Below are 24,005 nucleotides of genomic sequence, written 5' to 3'. Positions count from 1 at the left end.
TTTTTTTCTGGTTTCGCTGCATATTTACAATTAGTGACACAAAAAACAAGGGCTCATGTGGGTTTCTAGGTGAAAAAATGCAAGCGCTATAGCCTGTTAAACACAAGGAGGAAAAAACAAAAATGCAAAAAGGAAAATTGGCTCCCTCCTTAAGAGGTTAAGTGGTTTATCTTATTTCACCTAGACCTTAGATATATGTTCCACACGTAATACTACATTTTAGCATCAAGAGCTTGTAAAGCTGGTGCAAATAGCTGAAAATTAGGATAGCTTTAGCTTAATAAAAAGGAGTTGTTGCATTAAGAAAAGCCCTTTCCTTACTAACTTGTGGCATGGGGTATGGATCTGCACACATACCCAAACATATTGGCGGGCCATAGCTAACTATATTCACATGCACTGGAAGATAGAGATATCAAATTCCCCCCAAGCCTTTCTCTTCCATCAACTACGACCCCGGAGGAAGGTACAGTAGCAAAGGTACCGGACATAGTCCACATAGTCATACATGTGTCATTGCGATGTCTTTTCCAGGAGTGGCTCTCAAGTAAGGCTCCAGATGTTCTTATGGTAGTATCTCAGTTGAAAAGGTTATTTGGCATAGATAGGGTATATGCTGAGAGACACAAACACACAGGGATCAAGAGGTTTTTTGACCGTTGGCGTTCCTTCTTGGAAACCTACTACAATGCTCAGGAAATACATGACATAATGTACCCTTTTAGATATACTAAGTGGTATTGTCAGCATGATCTGGCGGGAACTCTGGGGTGCTTACGTGTCCTACAGTCAACACCGGCAGCTCCTGACCGTACTGTATCTCCTTAGAAGACCTTACGTCCCAGAAGATGTTTGAGTGGAGGGGCAGGGGAGGCGAGGGGGGGGGGGGGGGTCTTTTCATTTAACTGCTACTGTACCAAGATAAGAAATAGCACTGTACACAGGCTTGACTATGTTTCCTGCCTTACTGTGCTGACCCGTGACATGCCGGATGTATCTACACCACGTGTTTCCAATTGTGTGTTATGTATGGTTTTTCATTCTATGTTGTTCTTCTCTTTTTCTTTAAAGAAGATTTGTATGCAAAAAATGAATAAAAATTATAAAAAAAAGCTCTTTGCTCCTGGTCTGTTTCCACTTCCTGCTTTGGGTGGAGGGCAGGCACCTCCAGTCACTGGCTTTTCTGGCCAGCAGCACTGTGCTCCTCTGCTCTGCACTCAGATGTTCTGTGTTCAGTTCTGTTATGTCAAGTGACAGCTTCAGGAGGTAGAAAGCTGTCAGTTTAAGATGGATTACAGTAGATAAGGTGGCCTAGCAGGCAGGCAGACAGCTAAAAAAGTAAATAGAACCAAGTGCAAAGTTTCTTAAAGTGTCACTGTTGATTTAGATTTTGAAAGTTAAAACAGTAGATGTCATATAAAGCAAGTTTTCAACTTACTTTTTTTTTTTTTAATCATGGAAACACAAGTCTTAAAGGGGTAGTGCGGCGGTAAAGAATTATTCACAGAATAACACACATTACAAAGTTATACAACTTTTTAATGCATGTTATGTCTGTGAATCGCCCCTTCCCCGTGTCCCACCCCACCCGTGTACCCGGAAGTGTGGTGCGCTATACATTACCTGTCACGTGCCGACACCCATCTCCGATCTTCATTCAGTGACGTCTTCTTCGGCCGGCCGGCGAACTGCTCCAACTGTTCCGAATGCCGGCCGCCCTCTGCAGCGTCATCCGATGCTCAGCCGCGATTGGCTGAGCATAACTGTGCTCAGCCAATCGCGGCTGAGCACAGTTGAGACGCGGCGGAGGGGGGACACGGGTAGGGGTGGTGGGACAGAGGGAAGGGGGCGATTCACAGACATAACATACATTACAAAGTTGTACAACTTTGTAATGTGTGTTATTCTGTGAATAAATCTTTACCGCCGCACTACCCCTTTAACACAGAAGTCCAGTATTTCCCAGGTCATCTACACACTCACAGAAAAGGCAGTCATGTGATTGATGGACACAGTGATAGAGGCCGGGACTTCATGTGTTTAGCCTCTATTTTTCATCCAGCACAAGATTAAAAATCTGCCTTCCGGAGACTAGACCGTAAGTATAGCTTACTTATGTTTTACAGCATAACAAAAAAACAAAAAAACAAAATTATATATATAATATATATATATATATATATATATATATATATATATATATATCACTGTATATGGCATACTTTATTTCACATATACTGTTGATTTAGATTTTGAAAGTTGTAGTTACTGTTTTAGATATGGTTGTTATGATGAAAATACCCCTTTAGGCCAGTTTCACACTTAACTGATCCGCTGCGGAATGCTTGCCTATCATTTGGACTCTGCGAATTTGCCGAGTGAAATCCACTGCGGATGAATTACGTGTGAAACCGCCTTAGGGCCCTATTCCACCGGACGATTATCGTTCGCATAATCGTTAACGATAAACGATCCAAACGACAGATATTACGAAAGACCTGAAATCATTTGCCCATTTACATGGAAAGATAATCGTTACTTATGATTGTTCTTGCGGTCGTCTTGTCGTCGCTATTGCGTTCCTCACTACTGCGAACGACCGAACAATTTCTTATTCAATGCGAACGAGTAACGATAAAGATAGGTCCAGGTCTTCTTAAACGATCAACGATTTCTTGTTCGGTTGTTAGTCGTTAACTGCTATTCAAATGAACGATTATCGTTTAGATTCGAACGATTTAACGATAATCGTCCGGTGGAATAGGGCCCTTAGGCTAGGTTCACACTACATATAATTTCATTAAACAACGGCCGTAGTTGCAGTCTATGGAATTCTTGCTGGAGTGTATACACTCTGGCCGGGATTTAAAGTGGTCACACAAGGAACCGACATGTCAGTTTTGCGTGCCCACTATTCATTGAATAGCAGCCGCACAAGATTGACAGAGCAGACCATGTAAAGTGCGGCTCCAAATCAAAAGAAATGAGGTTCATCTGGGATGAACCTCACCGACACTGGCTGTTCTGTGACGCGGCCGTGTCACACGTAGTGTGAACCCGGCCTCAAGCTACACTGGGCACTACACTTCAAACCTTATCGGCAGAAGCATCTGAAATTAAAGAACCAGGAAGTTCTGAAACTTTCTAATATACATTTGACTACAGTTTTGTTTCCTTGGTATCAGAGGCTGTGCTGTTGTGAACGCAAACATATTTTCTCAGATAAAGCCTTTAGGTTACCAGGACTGAGATATGCTACAATAATCACAACGGTTAAGCTGAGCAACTTTGCTAATGTTTTTCAAAGGTTTTTGACATTTAGCAAGTGCCAAACTACTGAATGTTTCTTTGCAGTCATCAGCAATATTATAGAGGACACAGTACAAGCAGTGTACATACTGCCATCTAGTGTCCTCTCTCTCTCTCTTACACACACACACTCGTTTATTTTTAGGACAATTATTTTTACAAGGCCTAAATACAATCTTACTTTCAGGGGATGACTTGGGCTCCTATTTTTCAACGATTGCAAAGTAGATTGTTTAGCATTAACCGGAAATTATCTATATCATAAAAATGAAAGTCTGTCTGTCTATCTGTCTTCCCTCTATAGACTTCCAAACGCCTAAACCGTTTGACCCCAAATTTGGTCCACAGATACATTGGGTGCCTAGGAAGGTTTGAGTGAAGGTCCAGTCCCCGCCAGATGTACAGGAGAGGAGGGGGAGGGGGAAGAGCGGCACCCCATAGAAATGAATGGGAGAATCTCCACACTGCACACAAGTGATATAATTAGTGCTGCAGCTGCCCAGCAGAAACGGCAGTTGGAAGCCTTTAGTAATCCTATTGGTTGCTCTTTCATTTTCACAGGAAGCTGGAATCTGATTGGTTGCTAGGGCCAGCTGCCTCACAACAGATCCACAGAAATAAATGCAGTAAAGGTACAAACACCTTTTGGATCCGCAGCGGATTTCACGCTGTGACTTCACAGCGAAATCCGCTGCGGATCCAGTGTCATTCAACCCTATGACACTACATACTTGCAGCGAGATTGAATGTAAATTAACCCCCTCGGGGGCTGGATCGTAACTTACACTGACAGAGGCACCCATCATCCATGGTTTTTGTCCGTCCTTTAAGATTATTGTGCAGGATGATCATTTTAATTACTCCTATTCTTAATTAGGAATGCACAACCTGCTGCAGACTACAATTTCCATCATGCAATTCCCTGGACAGCTAAAGGTTTTGGGGAATGATATACACCACTGTTTAAAATGAACCTGCCATGGTCTGTGTGGGCAGCTCCTTCATACTTTACAGGGGTAGACCGAGTAACCTGCTCTATTTCCAGTGCTAAATACCAGGCTAAAAACAAGACAGAGCGAGCAGGATAAAACAAGGCTCATCCAGTGTAAAGTATTGATCATTGCTCACAGAGAGGAAGTCAGGCTTCTTCCAAAAGCAGCACCATTCTTGTCCTGTTTTGGTTTTGTAGCCCAGTTCTACGGACATCAATGGAGCGGAATTGTAATACCACACACAGCCTGAGGAAAGGGGTGGTGAAGTTTTTGCAAGAAAGTAGCTGTTTTTTTGTCCTTTAAATCCTGGATAACCCCTTTACATTCAGCCACTGTAAATCTTTCATACTGACAGTTAAAAATATATGAACCCCAATACACAAGCAAATTAATAATTGTCCAGTGTACAGTATATTCTTAGACATGTTCATTATTATTTTCTGTTTTGATCAGTGGATTTGTTGTTATACAGCATACTACTATGTAAAAAGCTTATAATCCTGAACCATGTAGATTAAAGCATAACTGTCATTTCAGGGCCATTTTTTTTTTTAAAACATTAAATATCAACAGTACAAACGATTTTAAGAAACTCTGTAATAGGTTTTATGTACTAAAAGAGTTTCCTTCTGTAGTGAAAAAGCAATCTCCCAGCCTCCCCCCTCAATGAAGCAGGATTTCTGTGTCCATTATGCGGCTATGGAGAGGGGAGGGGCTGTTAGGAGTGACTGAGCACGGAGGATTTCTGCAAAGCACAACACCCTGCAATCTTCTCTCAGTAAGTTCATAGATAAGCACTGACCTTTCTGACACCTGAATTTAGCGTTTTAGGTGCCCAGAGTCTACAAACAGCTGACCATGTCACCTCTTCCTGCTCCCTCATCTCCCTCGGCCCCTCCCCCCTCTATAAGGATAGAATGGAGAGAGCAGAACCCGTCTTCACTGGCTTCTCTGTAATGAAGACATGTTTGCCTGATAATGCACAGATAAGAAGTCAGGGGGGGAGGCTGGGAGATTGCTTTTTGAGTACAGAAAGAGGCTTTTTTGGCTGATGAAACCTATTAGAGTTTCTTAAAATCGCTTATACTACTGATTTCTGCAATAAAAAAAAAACATGACAGTTACGCTTTAAAGTTCCTAAAGTGTATTTATGAGCACATTTTAATATTCTATGCAGACTGTTAAAAATCTTTATGAGCTGGTAATAGTAATAAGCTTAGATTATAAAAAATATGCATCAAATCAGACTTCATTGTACGGTTATAGAAATCACATCTCAAACAGTACAAATGAGTAAGGCAATGAAACCAGAAAAATATTGTGGGCTAAATGTTTGAAATTGCTGGGCTGAATGGACAAAAGAAAGGATTGCTGCTCTGGTACATTCTAAGTTAGCAGAGGGATTCCAAATTCAAAAGGGCACAATAAAAATACTCAAGTTTATCAAGCTTTACTTCATTCTGATGGAAAAAAAAAAAATACTAACAGGGATGATGTATATTCATCCCTTACTACGAGTCTTGGGTCTCAAAGTACTTACAAAATAATGTTGAAATTTACTACTAAACATGCACCAGTATTTTGGGAAAATTTGGGGCAACCAAAAGTTCCCCCCAAAAAACAAGTGTACATGCTGTGCACCATATTTATTGAGGTGTTCAGAAAACTTTGTATACCTTGTATGGTGAAAGGGCGTAATTTAGTTGGAAAGGGGGCTTGACTTACAATAGAAAACATGCATAAAACTTGTGGAAAAATTTGGCGCAATAAATGAAGTCAACAATTTTTCAAAAAGCCCAAGCGTCTGGAACATAATAAGCAAAGTATATTTACCCGTCCACATGCCTCTGTTGCGCTGCTCCCAGGTCTTGCTGACGGCCACTGGCTCTTATACTCAGGTGGTATCCGGGTGCGTCACGTACCTGGCGTTTCCAGCAGCAACATTACTGCCTGGCTGATTGATTGCCTGCTCAGCCAGTCAGTGACGTTGCAGCAGGAGGAGCTGCAGCGAGACCCAGGAGTGGTGTTAGGCGGCATCTGCTGCAGTTCCTGTACGTGTGAATGGATCCTAAAACATACTTAGAAAATAGAATAGCACGCACCAAAAATCTGTTGCAGTTAGAAGCAGTTTAGGCTACATTACCAGGTCTGGCACCTAAGCTAGGAAAAATGTGGCCTAATCTAAACAGTGAACCACTGTATTCCAATAAGTTGACAATATATTATTCAGTTATCCTACAATACAAAGGATGAAGAGCATGTATGAGTCAAACACTTCAGTACATACCCGAGTAAGACCATCATCATCTATCCACTGTGGAAGCAATGTCATCTGACTAAGGCACTGGAATAAGGTAGCTCTTAAGGCACAATAATTATCTCCTCTTACACGTCTTATGGAACCAAAAAAGCGAGACACTTCTTCATAACCCTATAAGAATAATTAGCAAATAGTGGGGTAAAGGTACCGCATAACAAATAAAATAAGATATCGAAATATAATCAAATATGCAACATTTGCCTACATCTTAGGGCCAGGTTCACACTATGCAAAAACAATGGACGCATTTCATAACAGCCATTGTTAAGCAAATAATGAACGTTGTTTGCACAACAACGACCGTTGTTATGAAATACGGCCATTGTTATTTTTAAGCAAACTTGCATAAAAGGCCCCATAAGCACACAAAACATTTTCTGCAAAAATTCTAAGATGTGAGAAGCTCATTCATACTATACAAGTTTTATAGTCATTGTGAGGGCTTTCTAAAGAGGATCTTCCGAACTGGCTGTACCATCTATCTTGTCAAATAGGTTAGGTGTGTTCTTCTACAACCTAAGGGTTCCCATACATCTTCATTAACTGTCAGTCGAAAGTTCAATTCTACTTTATTACCCAATCCACATGAATGTTTGCTCTGGTCGAATGTTTGTGTGTTCTGAATGCAGAAGGGTAGTGAGCCGCTATCCAACATGTCTGAACCTTCTCTCCACCAAGATCATCTGCCAGGGGTGGAGTTGGGAGGCTTCCAAACACAGGCAGTTGGGTGACCACTACCAATAAGGACAACTCAAACATGCTAGAGTCCGATCATTTAGCATTGAAATACCGGTGGCTGAAGAAGTTGGTCGAAGGCCTAAAGCGGCATGGAAAAAATGCATCTAACTTCTTCAGCCACCGTTATTGTAATGCTGAAAGATCAGACACAAGCATGCCAAAGTTGTACTCCTCTCTAGTGATCACACAAAGCGGATTTGTTGCAGCAATACTGCAACTATCCTATAATCTGAAAAATACATATTCAGGTTAATGGAACGGATTTTCAGAAGCAACAATTTATAAAACAAACCTGCTGTGTAGGTAGTGGCTATAAGAGAAGGGTTAGACATGTTAATTTTCAAAAGAGAGAAGTCTGGCAGCAGCTTGTCCATTTAAAAAAAAAAAAAAAAAAAAAGAGCAATAGGCCAAGCAATCAAGTGTATGAGAGAGAACAGTTGCTGCTTGAACAAATATTTGTTTATAACACCACTAGTTAAGGTTTGCCTGCCATTTCAAACAAATTTGCAGATATGAATAATACAAGCAAATATAGGAAATTCTGTAATGTATCTTATTAGGCTTCTTTCTATACCTAAAAGGCTGCTTTCCAACCTGCCCCTACACTTCTTATCTGTTCATCATTAATGGAAAACAGCCTTCAGCAGAATGAATCAGGCTTACACTGTCCATGGAAGGGGGAGAGGAAGAGATATCTATGAGAAAAACTATGGATTTACAGGTTAGACTGCTTTGTACTGGTCTAGGACCTTCTGAAGGTTTGCTATAGTGAGGCAAGATTGCAGGATGTTATTTTTTTGTGTGTCTATATAGTCTATAGCAGCAGTTCTCAAACTTTTTCTACTCAAGCCTCGCCCAGCAGAGCAAAGTAGTGTCTGTGCTTCACCAGCAGGACCAAGTGGATGCTGGGGCTTCACCAACTGTGTTTGAAGTCCACACAAAAATAAAAACTATTGCTTAGTCTAGCTTTCATTTGGCTACATATGATATAATGTAATGTAAACATGCTATATATCAGCATGTGATATGTTTTTTTAGTTATCATGGAAACCACGGCACTTCCTGTGTTTAAACTCTAAGGATAAAAAACAGGAAGTCAAGTGTTTCCCAGGTAATCTGCGCTCACAGAGAGAAGGCAGTCATGTGATTGATGGACACAATGAGCCGTGACTCTCTGTACTCGCTAAGACTTCATGTGCTTAGTTTCTTTTTTCAACCAGCACAACACTATAAAGCTGCCTTCAGGAGACTGGACCTGGATAAAGAATGGTTTATATAAAAAAAAAAAATCATGAATGTAAATTGCAAACATGCTTTATTTGTCATCTACTGTTGATTTAGAGTTTGAAAGTTATAATGACAGGTGCACGTTAAAATAAGTACAAAATGAGTCAATGTTTTTAAAACCAGAGATTGTTGCAGCCAGGTAAAGGACTGTGCAGCTTATAGTTACTTTTGTGAATACTGCCTCACTAGCTGCATCTCAGCAACAACTAGGGGGCGCCTCACAATTTGAGAAGATCTGGTCTATAGGGGCTAGCGCAGAAACTTGTCTGCATTTACAATACAGATATGAAATGGGAACAGAGATTAACTTTCCAGGGTGTGGAAAATGCCACATACTAGTGATAGAATGGCTAGAAATGTGCTGCTCCTCATGTACACACAGGACAGCACATCCTTAAAAGTCAACTGAAATTACAGTTAAGGCCACTAAATGTGAAGTATGACTAAGGGTGCCTTCACACAGACAGATTTATCTGAGAGATTTTTGAAGTCAAAGCTAGGAATGGATTTGAGAAGAGGAGAAATCTCAGTCTTTCCTTTATGACCCATTCTCTGTTAATAGTCTGTTCCTGGCTTTGGCTTCAAACATCTGTCAGATAAATCTGTCTGTGTAAAGGCACGCTAACAGCCCTTTATTTACACTCAATCATCAATTATTAGAGAATATGTATTTGAAAGAACTTGACCTGTAAAAAAAATAAATAAACAATGATGCAAACAATACATTCAGTGTCTCATACCTCTTTCATTTTCTTTGCTACTGTTGTTTTCCCTCTCCATTCCCTTTGGCAATATTCTATAATGTCAACCTCTGGTCCCACTCCTAATTTAAGATCATCTAAGACATAAAAAATGTAAAGTATGTAATTGTGTAAAATGCAACACAAAATAGCTATCAAATATGCATTTGGTTAATTCTGCACCATCCTTGCAATACAAAACCCGAGCACCACCAGCAAATGCTTTGCGAGTGGGGAACATCTGTCATATTTATCAGCATGATTGAATGTTGCAATAAACTGGATGCTTTTCCACCATACCGCCGATAGGATGCTGTTCATATTTTGTATATTTGCTGGACTGATGATTTGGAGATGCCACAAGAATGTGCATTGTACTATCTACAGCTGAGTGCTGCTGAGCCATTTGTACACTGAGCCTTATGATTTTAGAATCACGTGACTGGATAGTACATGCTCTTGGGTAACTCGCTGGCCCATTACTTTGCACCTTGTCGGACTGTATTTGGTGAATTATTCCATTATATTATTTTCTATATATGCATCACCAAGATGATGTTGCACTCTACAGGTATTCTGCTTAGGCAGCCTTGTTAGTACTTTATAGTATAATTACAGTCTAGGGGCCAGTGTGGTTGATTGGTCCTGGCCGGCACACCGGCAAGACCACTGATGACATTTTAAGTGTTTTTAATGTAGTGTAGTTTTTGGGGTTGGTCTCCCTTGCTGCTATACTCTTGCTCAATTGTACGTTGGAATATTTTTGTATATTCATGTTATAATAAAAATAATTGTTTTGATGTGCTACCTTATTGTGCATATGCTTTTGTTTCTGGAGGTTTAGTACATGCTCTTGAAGCAAATGTACCACTAAGGCTATTGAAAAAAATTGATTCAGAAGGGAGTGCGTAACCAAGAGGAGAGGACATCGGTACACTGGGGGTGCCTGGCCGTTTCCGGTGCATAGTGGCCTTATTTGCATATGAAAAACCAAAGATGGGAACTGGGCAGTGATTTGAAAAATGGACCGGCCAGGTTATAGATAGATAAAATCGATAGCCTTAGTGGTATATTCGTGCCCACACCTACCCTCTCCACAAAGGTCAAATTGACACTATGAAAAATAATAAAATGACAATTTTGATTTAGCTATTTAATAAGCTTTAAATCCCATTCTGGAAGTGCACACCCAACATGACACACCTACGATAAAGCTCATGCACATTAAGCTGGCTTAAAATGTCCGGCCTCTACAGAAAGTTTACCAGAAGATGCTCTTAAAGCGTAATTCTTAGTAGTAACTTATGACCGTAACATGTAAATAGTTACTGATCGCACCTAGTCTAACTGCCCAGATATAGCTAGGGCAGACTGGGTGCGCATCAGCATTTACCTCTCTCCAGCTGCCAAGTAATCACTGAACTCAAGGAGAACAGTGAAAAAAACTCCAATGAAGTACTCAAGAGTCTCCACGGATGCCCCCAAAAATTTAAATATGCAAAACAAGAGTCCGTGGAGTCTCGGTTGCGAGTCTCAAAACACAGGATAGCCAGATAGCTCTAGCCTGTTGCCACGGGTTGCCTCCATGATGGGGAGAGCACCACACCACCCTGATAAATAGCCCCTTAAGTCCCACTCGGTTGCGAGTATTGGAACACAAACAGGGAAATACCAGGGTATTGACCCTTTTTGTCAATGTCTAACTCAAGGTACGAGTATTGCGATCATGACAAGGGCTTGCCAAGGCAGGTCTCCACCCACAGACAGCCGTTTCGGGGTATTTGCCCCTCGTCAGTGTGGATTGGGATTCTGGCTAGTTGGGGCACTAACAAATCAACCAACAAAACACAGTAATCACTGAACTCAAGGAGAACAGTGAAAAAAAACTCCAATGAAGTACTCAAGAGTCTCCACTGATGCCCCCAAAAATTCTGCTGGACTCTTGTTTTGCATATTTAAATTTTTTGGGGCATCAGTGGAGACTCTTGATTGAGTATTTCATTGGAATTTTTTTCACTGTTCTCCTTGAGTTCAGTGATTACTGTGTTTTGTTGGTTGATTTGTTATTGCCCCAACTAGCCAGAATCCTACTCCACACTGACAAGGGGCAAATACCCCAAAACGGCTGTCTGTGGATGGAGGCCTGCCTTGGCAAGCCCTTGTCATGATCGCAATACTCATACCTTGAGTTAGACATTGACAAAAAGGGGCCACCCTGGTATTTCCCTGTTTGTGTTCCAAAATTCGCAACCGAGTGGGACTTAAGGGGCTATTTATCAGGGTGGTGTGGTGCTCTCCCCATCATGAAGGCAACCCGTGGCAACAGGCTAGAGATATCTGGCCATCCTGTGTTTTGAGACTCGCAACCGAGACTCCACGGACTCTTGTTTTGCATATGGAGCAAAAGAGTCAGATGTCTGGCCAGCTGGGTAAAAAAAAACTAAACACAAAAACACAAAGTGAGAATTGCTGTATTTTCTTAATCTGCTTTCCGAAAATGGAAAAGATACCATTCAAATAGTCATATTTACCTGAAATGATAAAAAGAGAGACACGTTTTTTTTTTGTCTTTGACTTGGATTGATCCAAACCAGGGTAAAATAAATAAATACAGTGGTACCTTGGTTTAAGTTTTAACTTGGATTTAGAGCGTTTTGCAAGAAGAGCTCACAGTTTTTAAAAATTGTGACTTGGTTTAAGAGCTTACTGTACTGAATGGGAGAGGGAGTGGAGGAGGGGCATGGTCTGCACAGCGGGGTCTACAGCCCTGTACTCTGACCCAGGAAGTCTCCCTCACCTTCCAAATCATAGCAGATCCACTTCAGGCTGGGGCTTGTATCAGGGGACAGGACTGTGGAGATAATCTCTCCATAGCTGTAACCCCTCTCTCCCAGGACAGAGAGTGCTGCATGTATGTGCCCTCATATGTCCTGCTCATTCCTTCATGCTCCCTGAAGTATCTGTTAGTCCTTGTGTTTCCCAGCCTCTCCATTACTGTACAGTAACTTATAATATGACATATTCAGCTGTTTCTAAATGTTTGTTTCATTTGTCTTACATGTCATTCGGAATAAAATATATATAGATATATATCTATCTATTCTTTTTTTTGGGTGTGGAACCAATTGTCTGCATTTCAATGATTTCTTATGGGAAAATTTGCTTTGGTTTAAGAGACGATTTGGATTACAAGCACGGTCCCGGAACGAATTATGCTCGTAATCCAAGGCACCACTGTACTATAAAGAAATAAAAGATCACACACGGTGGTTATGTAAATTTAAAACAAATATAGACAAAATGACACTATTTTCTCAAAAATTTATAAAATCAAGTCAATCAGTTAAATCTACCCAAAAATGGTGTCACTTTTTGCATAAAACAAACCATCATATGGCTGTGTTGATGGGGAAAAAAAAGCTCTCAAAAAGTGACCGTAAAAAAAAAGGAAAGAAAACGAAAAAAAAACTAAAAGTACACGCACAAAAAAAAAAAAAAATGCTCAGTACAGATGTGCTAATTTATGGAGGGGAACTGTTTTTTTATAGGGTAGTTTACATTCTAATGAAACATAATAGGTTTACACTATGTGTAAACAGACAGGACTGCAACCTACCACTTCCTCATCAGTTGGGTAGGGAGAACGGAGCGCTCAGCACTACAGAAGTTTCAAAACACGTCAGAAAAAAAAAAAAAGGAGACGGAATTCACATGGGGCGTAGGGGAAAGAGGAAAAGTACAGAGAGCTGAGTACCTTTTGCACCTTTTTCAACTGTAGCACCTCCTTTCTGGATTTTTTCTTTTTCAATTTCTTCTTCGTCTCGATAAATGTCTTCATCACTAAACAAAGCAATTAAGTATGGCTAGATTTAAAGGGATATTATCAGGCATTAATAATGAAACAAGTCGGTAAAAATAAAGTACCAGTCACTCTTCGTTATGTAGGTCATGTTAAAAAGGGAATGTGTGACCTGCTTTAAACAATATGCCATTTCCTGATGATATATTCTCTTTAACCCTTTCAGGACCAGGCAAAAAATATCCTCAACGCATTACGATGTCTGGCTAAATCACACTGCTAATAAAACCTATTACAGAGTTTCTTACAATAGCTTTTACTATTAAAACTTGTTGTTTCCTGAAAAGTGACATTTAAATGACAATTCCGCTTTAATTTACACCCTCTCCAGGCATATGCTTAAAAATAGTCCTGCCTGGACAACCCCTTAAAAAAATTGTTTAATGTATGCACTTTAAAGCTATGTTCACACAACGTTCTTTTTTCTCCGTTTTTAAAAGAGAAAATGACGTACGTAATTTCGCTGTTCGGCCGCCCGTCAGTGCAGTGACGGCTGTTAGTACATTATTCTAGTTTAGGTGGACTCACTGCCCTTTGGGTGTGTCTTTAATCGAAAAGCCCATTTAATTTAACGTCCGTCATTTTATACAGTGTGCATTGGACGTCCTTCATTCCATCGACTTCAATGCACGGACGTCTTTTCTCTTTTTTGAATGTAGTATGAACATAGCCTAAGTGTGACAAATATGCACAAATGGAAGAGATCGAGGAGGCGAGCATGCTTACACAGCACATCAAGCTCCTAAATCAGAAAAATCACACTGCAATAGAAACAAAGCACTACAGAAATAGATCTAGCAGAAATAGATCTGTAAACCAAGTGGAACAATCTTCTAACAATATAGAAGGAGCAGTTTACTACTCACGTGTCCAGAGACAATTCTTTTTGCACTGTAGACAATTGACCTGCTGTACAGGATTCGGATCCCAGGCTAGTGTGGGAACTACATGTTTCATCAGTAACATCCTTATTTAATATCTCTACAGCATCAAACTGTTCTTCCAGTGCCTGATCACTTGGTGGCCTATTAGGTTTGTTTTTAACACAGTCTCCCATTACTCTGGAGTCTTTACAAGTATGCAAAGGTTCTGGGACATTTTCTGGTTGTTTTTCACCTATGGTATTATCTCTAGGAACAAAAATAAATATGTGATTAGGAAACGTTTATATTGTCCCCTTCGAGCAATACACAAACATCTATAAAAGAAATATTTTTACCTGATTGTATACAAACATAAAGACAAGGGCCATTCACGTTATCTTCTCATAGTTGAATAAAGCGGCTTACTTTATTAACCCCTTAGCATCCCATGACGTACCTGGTACGTCATGGTGACGCTGGGGGAGTTCAGAGAGGGGTCCCGCCGGGACCCTGCTCTGAACGGCACTGCTCCCGGCTGCAATGTTCAGCCGGGAAACGCCTCTATTAGCCGGCGCGGGTCCTGTTGCAAAACAGGAACTGCCCAGAGCAGGAGAGGTTTTCTATGACAATTTGCTGCTGCTCTGGACAGTTCCTGTCTCAGACAGAGATGTCAGCAGAGAGAACACCACTTCTTGCAGGACATACAGCAGCTGATAAGCATGGGAAGAGTTGAGATTTTTAAATAGAAGTAAATTACAAATCCATGTAACTTCCTGAAGTCAGTTGATTTGAAAGAAAGATTTTCACCGGGGTACCCTTTTAAAATTGAGGGGCATGTGAAGTTATATATGATGACATAAGACCACTGCCTGATGGGCCACCACTGAGTGATGGGAGCTACAGGGATACTAGTAGTCTAAAATGAGACGAGGCACGCCGAGGTTTCACATTAAATTGCCATGGGATTGGACAGGTGCGTTAATAATTTACATAAATTTTTGATATTTACATAAAATGCTTTTAGCATTTTTTTTTTAAAGGATGGATAACCCCTTTAACATTATCATGCCCATTTCTGACTTTTGGCATCCAGGCTTATAAGCAGGGGAACCTGACTATTAGAGCCATATTCTTATAACCACCCTTTTCTGTTATAAATCAAGCATATAAATGTTTAGGTATGTTACGTGTTTATGCCTTAATACAATTATGTTTAATTAAGTTGCTATTAATAATGCTCCACTTTTCTGGTCTGATCAAAAGACAGTTGTTGTTGCCACTTTGGGAGGGTTTAAATATTAATAAACATCAAGCATGTTTGTATCTGTCCTGACATTTAAAGGGGTTGGCCAGGCTAAGAAAAACATGTCTGCTTTCTTAGGGTGTGTGCACACTGAGGAAAATAAGCAAAAATTCTGCACGGAATCCTGCCAAGGCCTACGCTCAGAATTCTGCCTGCCTCTGTGTTTCAATTTTAGGTATAGGGCACCTCCACTCTCCGCTGAAAGAATCGACACGTCAGTTCTTTCAGTAGAGAGCCACAGAGAGCAAAGGCACCCCGCACTTAACATTGAGGCAGGCAGAATTCAGATGAGGAGTTGTAGTTTTCAGTAGTACACATTGGTGGCTTTTATTGGGAGGCAAAATAAAAAAACTGCTATTCTAGAGCTTTATACATTGTGTTTTTATTTTAGTAAAAATATTACTGCTTTTATTTCCTTTCACAACAAGTTTACAGAAGGTGGCAGACCTAGGGGTGTAGGAGATAGAGATGCTGACTGGTATTTAAGGGTGTTATTACACCCCATTTTTGCCTTCTGAGGCATGGATACATTGTGAAAATCTCAAAATGGGGCGCTGATGTATCTGTGCTCTGACAGGCATAGGTCCCACACGTTTGAAAGACCTGAATGAGGTCAGCTAGTGGCTATGTTCAGGCCTTTTTCAGAGCAAAGCTGAGTTTTGTCTCAGGCTGGAGAGCACAACAGACCATGCTTTTCAGTCTAAAGCAAAATTTGTATATACTTTACACAAGTCCTTAACACAGAAAGCAGCTGATCACGTTCAGTCCTTTGAAATGCATGGGATTCATACCTGTTTGGGCACAGACACATTGGCATCCCATTTTGATATTTTTGCAGTGTATCCATGCCTCGAAAGGCAAAAATATTGTGTAATAGCAACTTTAGATACTACAGTCAGCATTTCTACCATCTACACCTTAGCAATAATTTATCATGGTACTTTATTACAGTGGGGAAGTGTTTTATAAAAAAATTAAAAAATAAATTATAAAATAAAGCTATATCTTAATATACCCATCAGTCATTTCAGGCTGGGAATCCTGGAAAAACTTCGACCTCTTACTGCTTTCAGACAGGCTGCCGGCATCTGCTTCTCCATCATCCGCACTGCTCCACTCTCCTGATAACCTTTTCGGATTCTGCTCCAGACAGGCATAACTCACAGGTTCCAGAGCCATTATTCCATCAACCTGGTTGGTGTAAATTTCTCCAGTATCCAGAAAATAAAGAGGATTTTCTCTGAAATGTTATAAAAAAAACAGAGATATGTCTTAGAATTTTATGTAAAAGAGGGATTCAGTTGCAGACCTAGCTGTAATGTGCCCCCCTCCTGGTACAACCAGGTCACCAAGAGCCACTGACCCCGTGTAACTTTAGTAACGAGTACAAGACTGCGCTGCAGCTCAGCCACATTACAATGAATGGATTACTATACCTAACACAGCCTATTACCCTATATACTGTTGGTCCAAGAAACGGCAAAAGAAAAAGCTAGAGTAGAAGCCAATTTCTCATTTAAAAATTTTTCTTCCTGACTACACATCTGTCAGTAAGAATAAAACACTGGATTAACAACCCCTCTCCAGAATCTAATGCCTAGCACCTGTAATGTTATTACCAGATATGTATCCAGGCACTTGTGGCCTCTTATTGCATTTACCATAACCAATTCTGGCAGAGAGTGATATAGTCTCACTGCTCTTACAGTAAAGAAACCCTTTCTGTGTTTTTGAAAGGCAAACTGACACATGATCGGTGGGGGTCTCAGCAATTGGACCCAATGATCAAAACTCCAAACGCTATCTGTGAGGCAACTGCAACATAACCATGTAAGCAGTTTACTTCTAGGCGACAGTATCCCTTTTAAATGATGATTATTTCTTTGACACGCCCAGTGCCGGTCTTCGCAAATGCTCAGTAGCTCAGGCCCACTGCCTGACACTGGCCTAGATTTATCAGTCTGTCTGAGACAAAAATAAATAAATAAGTGGGACACATCTCAGTTTTCATTGCTGTGGTTGGTTACCAGCTGTGTAATGCAAACATATGTTTGATTATTTTCTCAGACAGATTGGTAAATCTAAGCCAGTGTAGGGATGTATGATTACCTGTGTGCTAACCAATAAGAATGAGTGCAGGAAAAAAAAAAAAAAAGTCTCTTCTCTTTGGCACTAAACTAACTGGGTGAATGTCTTGAGTAGAAAACAAAAAGAACAGCAAGGGGCACCATAAATAGCAATACCTACAAATGAGCATTTTTCTTTAAACAAACTAAACGCAGGTTAGAAAAGTCTGACCTGCTGTTACGTTTCCATAGGGTAGTGGACGCAGAGAATAAAGGTAATTTTCTTAGCCTCCTCCATAGTGGCGTTTTCAGTAAATCTTCACTTTATTCAATATGTAAATAAGGCAGGTATGGATATCAAATAAAAAGTTACATATTATGTGATCAGTGGGTGAACAGCCTAGGGGGGGAAATGGTGGGGTAGATCAGTATGTCCACAGCTTGGGGGGGGGGGGGGGGTGGTGGGGTAGATCAGTATGTCCACAGCTTAGGGGGGAAATGGTGGGGTAGATCAGTATGTCCACAGCTTGGGGGGGGGGAATGGGGGGTAGATCAGTATGTCCACGGCTTAGGGGGGGAAATGGTGGGGTAGATCAGTATGTCCACAGCTTAGGGGGGGAAATGGTGGGGTAGATCAGTATGTCCACAGCTTAGGGGGGGAAATGGTGGGGTAGATCAGTATGTCCACAGCTTAGGGGGGGAAATGGTGGGGTAGATCAGTATGTCCACAGCTTAGGGGGGGAAATGGTGGGGTAGATCAGTATGTCCACAGCTTAGGGGGGGAAATGGTGGGGTAGATCAGTATGTCCACAGCTTAGGGGGGGGGGGAATGGTGGGGTAGATCAGTATGTCCACAGCTTAGGGGGGGGAATGGTGGGGTAGATCAGTATGTCCACAGCTTAGGGGGGGGAATGGTGGGGTAGATCAGTATGTCCACAGCTTAGGGGGGGGAATGGTGGGGTAGATCAGTATGTCCACAGCTTAGGGGGGGAAATGGTGGGGTAGATCAGTATGTCCACAGCTTAGGGGGGGAAATGGTGGGGTAGATCAGTATGTCCACATACTGCCTGGAGAATAGCTACATATATAGAGTGGCAGAAGGGTAGAAAGCTAAATAGAACTCACCCATTTTCTATCTCATTGCTTTTCTCAGGAAGTAAGGTATTTCTCTGCGTATAAATGAACACCTCTACAGCACAGTTCAGAAACTCAGGTTCCAGCTGCTGTGAGCTTTCAGGAGACGCCTCTACTTCCTCTTTCAGGGGTATATCTGGCTCTTCTTTGCTGCAATAGAAATATGCGTACAATAGTCCTATTACACAGAAACATCAATGAAAAACTTGAGTTGTCCTAAGACTACAATAAACAGAAAACTTTAGATGAATGAATCAACAATGATCTCAGCAATGACAGGTGTAGGGAGTGTACTCTAGCTAATATACACTGACATCACTAGATGTTTACTACTAAAGGTACTATGAAAATTCTTATATATTAGTATAAAGCGCTAAAACTAGTTGTGGTGCACTGATCCCTATAGTGCTAACACAATAGCGGATCCTATGCTAGTACTCCAAAATTTTTGATTAAGTAAAAGCTTGTTTGTACCAGGTCATCTCCGTCCCCTCAGAAGCAGAGTAGCTTAGAAGTGTGTTGGGAGCAGGCCTTGGCCGGCGGCTCCACTACAACTAACAATCAGCGTGTTGCATGCAGTACTCAAAGTTCAAGTAACGTCAATCCTTTCTTGGGTATGGTGGCTGGTGAGGGTCAAGCTTCGTTTTTGCGCTCTCGGCCCCCTTCGCCGGAGATCTTGTTGTAGCGCTGTATACCATTATATTCTCACAGCACTCTCTCCAGAGGACTGCATCTGACCGATTGTGCTGGCTGCCACCGGTGACTATGCTGGACCTTACACATGATATGCATAGTCTGCATTAATACTATACAGTACTTCATTGCATTATAGCTCGGTAGTTTTCCCGTGGAGTACAAGCAGTTTGCATCCTTTATGTCTGAGTGTATAGCTCAGGGGAGATTCATGTGTGATCCTAAGGGTCAGAAGGCAGGTACCCTCAGAAGTTCTGCTCTGCTGGCTGAGTATTACTTTCCTAAGGAAGATGAAGCCATGTGAACATACACTTAGCTGGGCTTTTAGATGTATTACAGTGCATGCAGAACGACAACCCTCTATTGACTAGAACAGCAAATCCCCACAACATGTCAGTGACATATCACCTGGAAGGACACTTCTTGCCCAGGTGTGACATACTTAGAGGGGCACGTCACTATGTTTAGCTTTGTCCACTGCTGCTGGGTTCCCATCTGATGAGGAATACAATGGGCCCCAATGACAGGTGCCCCAGCTGCCCGGCGCTCACACAGCACTAGACGCTACGCTGTGAGGTCACATGACTCACGTCTGGCTGTATTTATCCACAGAAGCTGTCGCTCCGGGCATATTAGTGTAGTGCTGGGGCAGGACACCTGCACACCGGCCGCCGGCTGTCACCGTACAGGACGCCGCAGCCAGTGACAGCACTGCACCCTCCACCACATGGATGTGTACACGTGCATCACCACACACTGTACCTGACACCAACATCTCAGCGACTTACCGTGACAACTACCGGAAACCGAGTACTGCACTCCTACACTTTCCTGCTTCACCCACTCCGCCTAGACTGTCACTAACAGCCAATAAACGTGTCCTGCGCTGAAGACCAATCAGCTCATCACGTTGGAATTGTCCAATCACGGGAGGTGTAGCTTACGGGGTTACTACCATTTCAGAGGTGATTGGTGATTGGTTGCACGTGACGTAGCGCCGTGGAAAGGGCGGAGATGAGTGTACAGAGTGACTAATAGACGCATATGTGGAGTGTCACGTGGGATACCGAACACGTGATCTCTCAGTCTCCTACTGATTGGCTGCTTGGGGTCAGCCTGTATATCTGTGGGCAGTCAGGTACGCGTCCTGTTCATGTCCTTAATTGCGGATCCGCAATAATATAGGACCAATGTATTTCAATGGACCTATACACACATCCGTGTTGTGTACTGGGCTGCAATCCGTTCCGCAAAAAAAAAAGGACAGACCCTAGTACGGACAGTAACTGACACATCCAATACAACTCTATGGGGTCTGTATTTTACTGAAGCAATACGGATGCAATACGGATGCAATACGGACTGAATTTGCGGATTGTATACTGACTGAAATTTGCGGATTGGAAAAATATACTGACGTGTGAATAGACCCTAAATCCCATACTGTAAAAGGACCTGCTGACATCACAAGGTCACATGACTTCCGCAAGTCATGTGACTATACAGCAGGTGTGGCATATTCAGTTTAGCCTGGCTGGTCTACAGGGCAGCCACAAGTTAGCTTCTCTCTGCTGGTCCTTTCCACAGGTAATTGTTAGGGGGGACACAACAATAAATATGATAATGGTGGGTACAGTAGTACATGGGGGAGGGGTGGAGTAGTACATGGGGGAGGGGTGCAGTACAGCATAATGGTGGGTGCAGTATATGGGGGAGGGGGTGCCTTACAGTATAATGGTGGGTGCAGTAGTACATGGGGAGGGGTGCAGTACAGTATAATGGTGGGTGCAGTACAGTATAATGGTGGGTGCAGTAGTACATGGGGGAGGGGTGCAGTACAGCACAATGGTGGGTGCAGTAGTACATGAGGGAGGGGGTGCAGTACAGTATAATGGTGGGTGCAGTACAGTATAATGGTGGGTGCAGTAGTACATGGGGGAGGGGTGCAGTACAGTATAATGGTGGGTGCAGTAGTACATGGGGAGGGGTGCAGTACAGTATAATGGTGGGTGCAGTAGTACATGGGGGAGGGGTGCAGTACAGTATTATGGTGGGTGCAGTAGTACATGGGGAGGGTGTGCAGTACAGCATAATGGTGGGTGCAGTAGTACATGGGGGAGGGGTACAGTACAGCATAATGGTGGGTGCAGTAGTACATGGGGGAGGGGTGCAGTACAGCATAATGGTGGGTGCAGTAGTACATGGGGGAGGGGTGCAGTACAGCATAATGGTGGGTGCAGTAGTACATGGGGAGGGGGTGCAGTACAGCATAATGGTGGGTGCAGTAGTACATGGGGGAGGGGTGCAGTACAGCACAATGGTGGGTGCAGTAGTACATGAGGGAGGGGGTGCAGTACAGTATAATGGTGGGTGCAGTAGTACATGGGGAGGGGGTGCAGTACAGTATAATGGTGGGTGCAGTAGTACATGGGGAGGGGTGCAGTACAGTATAATGGTGGGTGCAGTACAGTATAATGGTGGGTGCAGTAGTACATGGGGGAGGGGTGCAGTACAGCACAATGGTGGGTGCAGTAGTACATGAGGGAGGGGGTGCAGTACAGTATAATGGTGGGTGCAGTACAGTATAATGGTGGGTGCAGTAGTACATGGGGGAGGGGTGCAGTACAGTATAATGGTGGGTGCAGTAGTACATGGGGAGGGGTGCAGTACAGTATAATGGTGGGTGCAGTAGTACATGGGGGAGGGGTGCAGTACAGTATTATGGTGGGTGCAGTAGTACATGGGGAGGGGGTGCAGTACATGGGGGAGGGGTACAGTACAGCATAATGGTGGGTGCAGTAGTACATGGGGGAGGGGTGCAGTACAGCATAATGGTGGGTGCAGTAGTACATGGGGGAGGGGTGCAGTACAGCATAATGGTGGGTGCAGTAGTACATGGGGGAGGGGTGCAGTACAGCACAATGGTGGGTGCAGTAGTACATGAGGGAGGGGGTGCAGTACAGTATAATGGTGGGTGCAGTAGTACATGGGGAGGGGGTGCAGTACAGTATAATGGTGGGTGCAGTAGTACATGGGGAGGGGTGCAGTACAGTATAATGGTGGGTGCAGTACAGTATAATGGTGGGTGCAGTAGTACATGGGGGAGGGGTGCAGTACAGCACAATGGTGGGTGCAGTAGTACATGAGGGAGGGGGTGCAGTACAGTATAATGGTGGGTGCAGTACAGTATAATGGTGGGTGCAGTAGTACATGGGGGAGGGGTGCAGTACAGTATAATGGTGGGTGCAGTAGTACATGGGGAGGGGTGCAGTACAGTATAATGGTGGGTGCAGTAGTACATGGGGGAGGGGTGCAGTACAGTATTATGGTGGGTGCAGTAGTACATGGGGAGGGGGTGCAGTACATGGGGGAGGGGTACAGTACAGCATAATGGTGGGTGCAGTAGTACATGGGGGAGGGGTGCAGTACAGCATAATGGTGGGTGCAGTAGTACATGGGGGAGGGGTGCAGTACAGCATAATGGTGGGTGCAGTAGTACATGGGGAGGGGGTGCAGTACAGCATAATGGTGGGTGCAGTAGTACATGGGGGAGGGGTGCAGTACAGCACAATGGTGGGTGCAGTAGTACATGAGGGAGGGGGTGCAGTACAGTATAATGGTGGGTGCAGTAGTACATGGGGAGGGGGTGCAGTACAGTATAATGGTGGGTGCAGTAGTACATGGGGAGGGGTGCAGTACAGTATAATGGTGGGTGCAGTACAGTATAATGGTGGGTGCAGTAGTACATGGGGGAGGGGTGCAGTACAGCACAATGGTGGGTGCAGTAGTACATGAGGGAGGGGGTGCAGTACAGTATAATGGTGGGTGCAGTACAGTATAATGGTGGGTGCAGTAGTACATGGGGAGGGGTGCAGTACAGTATAATGGTGGGTGCAGTAGTACATGAGGGAGGGGTGCAGTACAGTATTATGGTGGGTGCAGTAGTACATGGGGAGGGGGTGCAGTACATGGGGGAGGGGTACAGTACAGCATAATGGTGGGTGCAGTAGTACATGGGGGAGGGGTGCAGTACAGCATAATGGTGGGTGCAGTAGTACATGGGGGAGGGGTGCAGTACAGCATAATGGTGGGTGCAGTAGTACATGGGGAGGGGGTGCAGTACAGCATAATGGTGGGTGCAGTAGTACATGGGGGAGGGGTGCAGTACAGCACAATGGTGGGTGCAGTAGTACATGAGGGAGGGGGTGCAGTACAGTATAATGGTGGGTGCAGTAGTACATGGGGAGGGGGTGCAGTACAGTATAATGGTGGGTGCAGTAGTACATGGGGGAGGGGTGCAGTACAGTATAATGATGGGTGCAGTAGTACATGGGGGAGGGGTGCAGTACAGCATAATGGTGGGTGCAGTAGTACATGGGGAGGGGGTGCAGTACAGCATAATGGTGGGTGCAGTAGTACATGGGGGAGGGGTGCAGTACAGCACAATGGTGGGTGCAGTAGTACATGAGGGAGGGGGTGCAGTACAGTATAATGGTGGGTGCAGTAGTACATGGGGAGGGGGTGCAGTACAGTATAATGGTGGCTGCAGTAGTACATGGGGGAGGGGTGCAGTACAGTATAATGGGTGCAGTAGTAAATGGGGAGGGGGTGCAGTACATGGGGGAGGGGTGCAGTACAGCATAATGGTGGGTGCAGTAGTACATGGGGGAGGGGTGCAGTACAGCACAATGGTGGGTGCAG

General features: G+C 43.2%; 1 protein-coding gene across 1 annotated transcript in view; it reads right to left on the bottom strand.

The window, feature by feature from the left end:
* Nucleotides 1–24,005, bottom strand: part of OTULIN (OTU deubiquitinase with linear linkage specificity) — a 62,375-nt gene that overhangs the window by 15,194 nt on the left and 23,176 nt on the right. Inside the window, exons 2-7 of the mRNA XM_069958140.1 lie at nucleotides 18,603–18,761; nucleotides 16,427–16,651; nucleotides 14,112–14,375; nucleotides 13,141–13,226; nucleotides 9,387–9,484; nucleotides 6,589–6,732 (exon numbers count right to left, since the gene is read on the bottom strand). Coding sequence (XP_069814241.1) covers nucleotides 6,589–6,732; nucleotides 9,387–9,484; nucleotides 13,141–13,226; nucleotides 14,112–14,375; nucleotides 16,427–16,590 — 756 coding nt within the window. The 5' untranslated portion in view covers nucleotides 16,591–16,651; nucleotides 18,603–18,761. The remainder of the gene's footprint in view (nucleotides 1–6,588; nucleotides 6,733–9,386; nucleotides 9,485–13,140; nucleotides 13,227–14,111; nucleotides 14,376–16,426; nucleotides 16,652–18,602; nucleotides 18,762–24,005) is intronic.

This window comes from Dendropsophus ebraccatus, chromosome 2 (genome assembly GCF_027789765.1).
Source record: "Dendropsophus ebraccatus isolate aDenEbr1 chromosome 2, aDenEbr1.pat, whole genome shotgun sequence".
NCBI lineage: Eukaryota > Metazoa > Chordata > Amphibia > Anura > Hylidae > Dendropsophus > Dendropsophus ebraccatus.
Note: the sequence above shows the minus strand (reverse complement) of the source record. Positions and strands in the feature narration are given on the sequence as shown.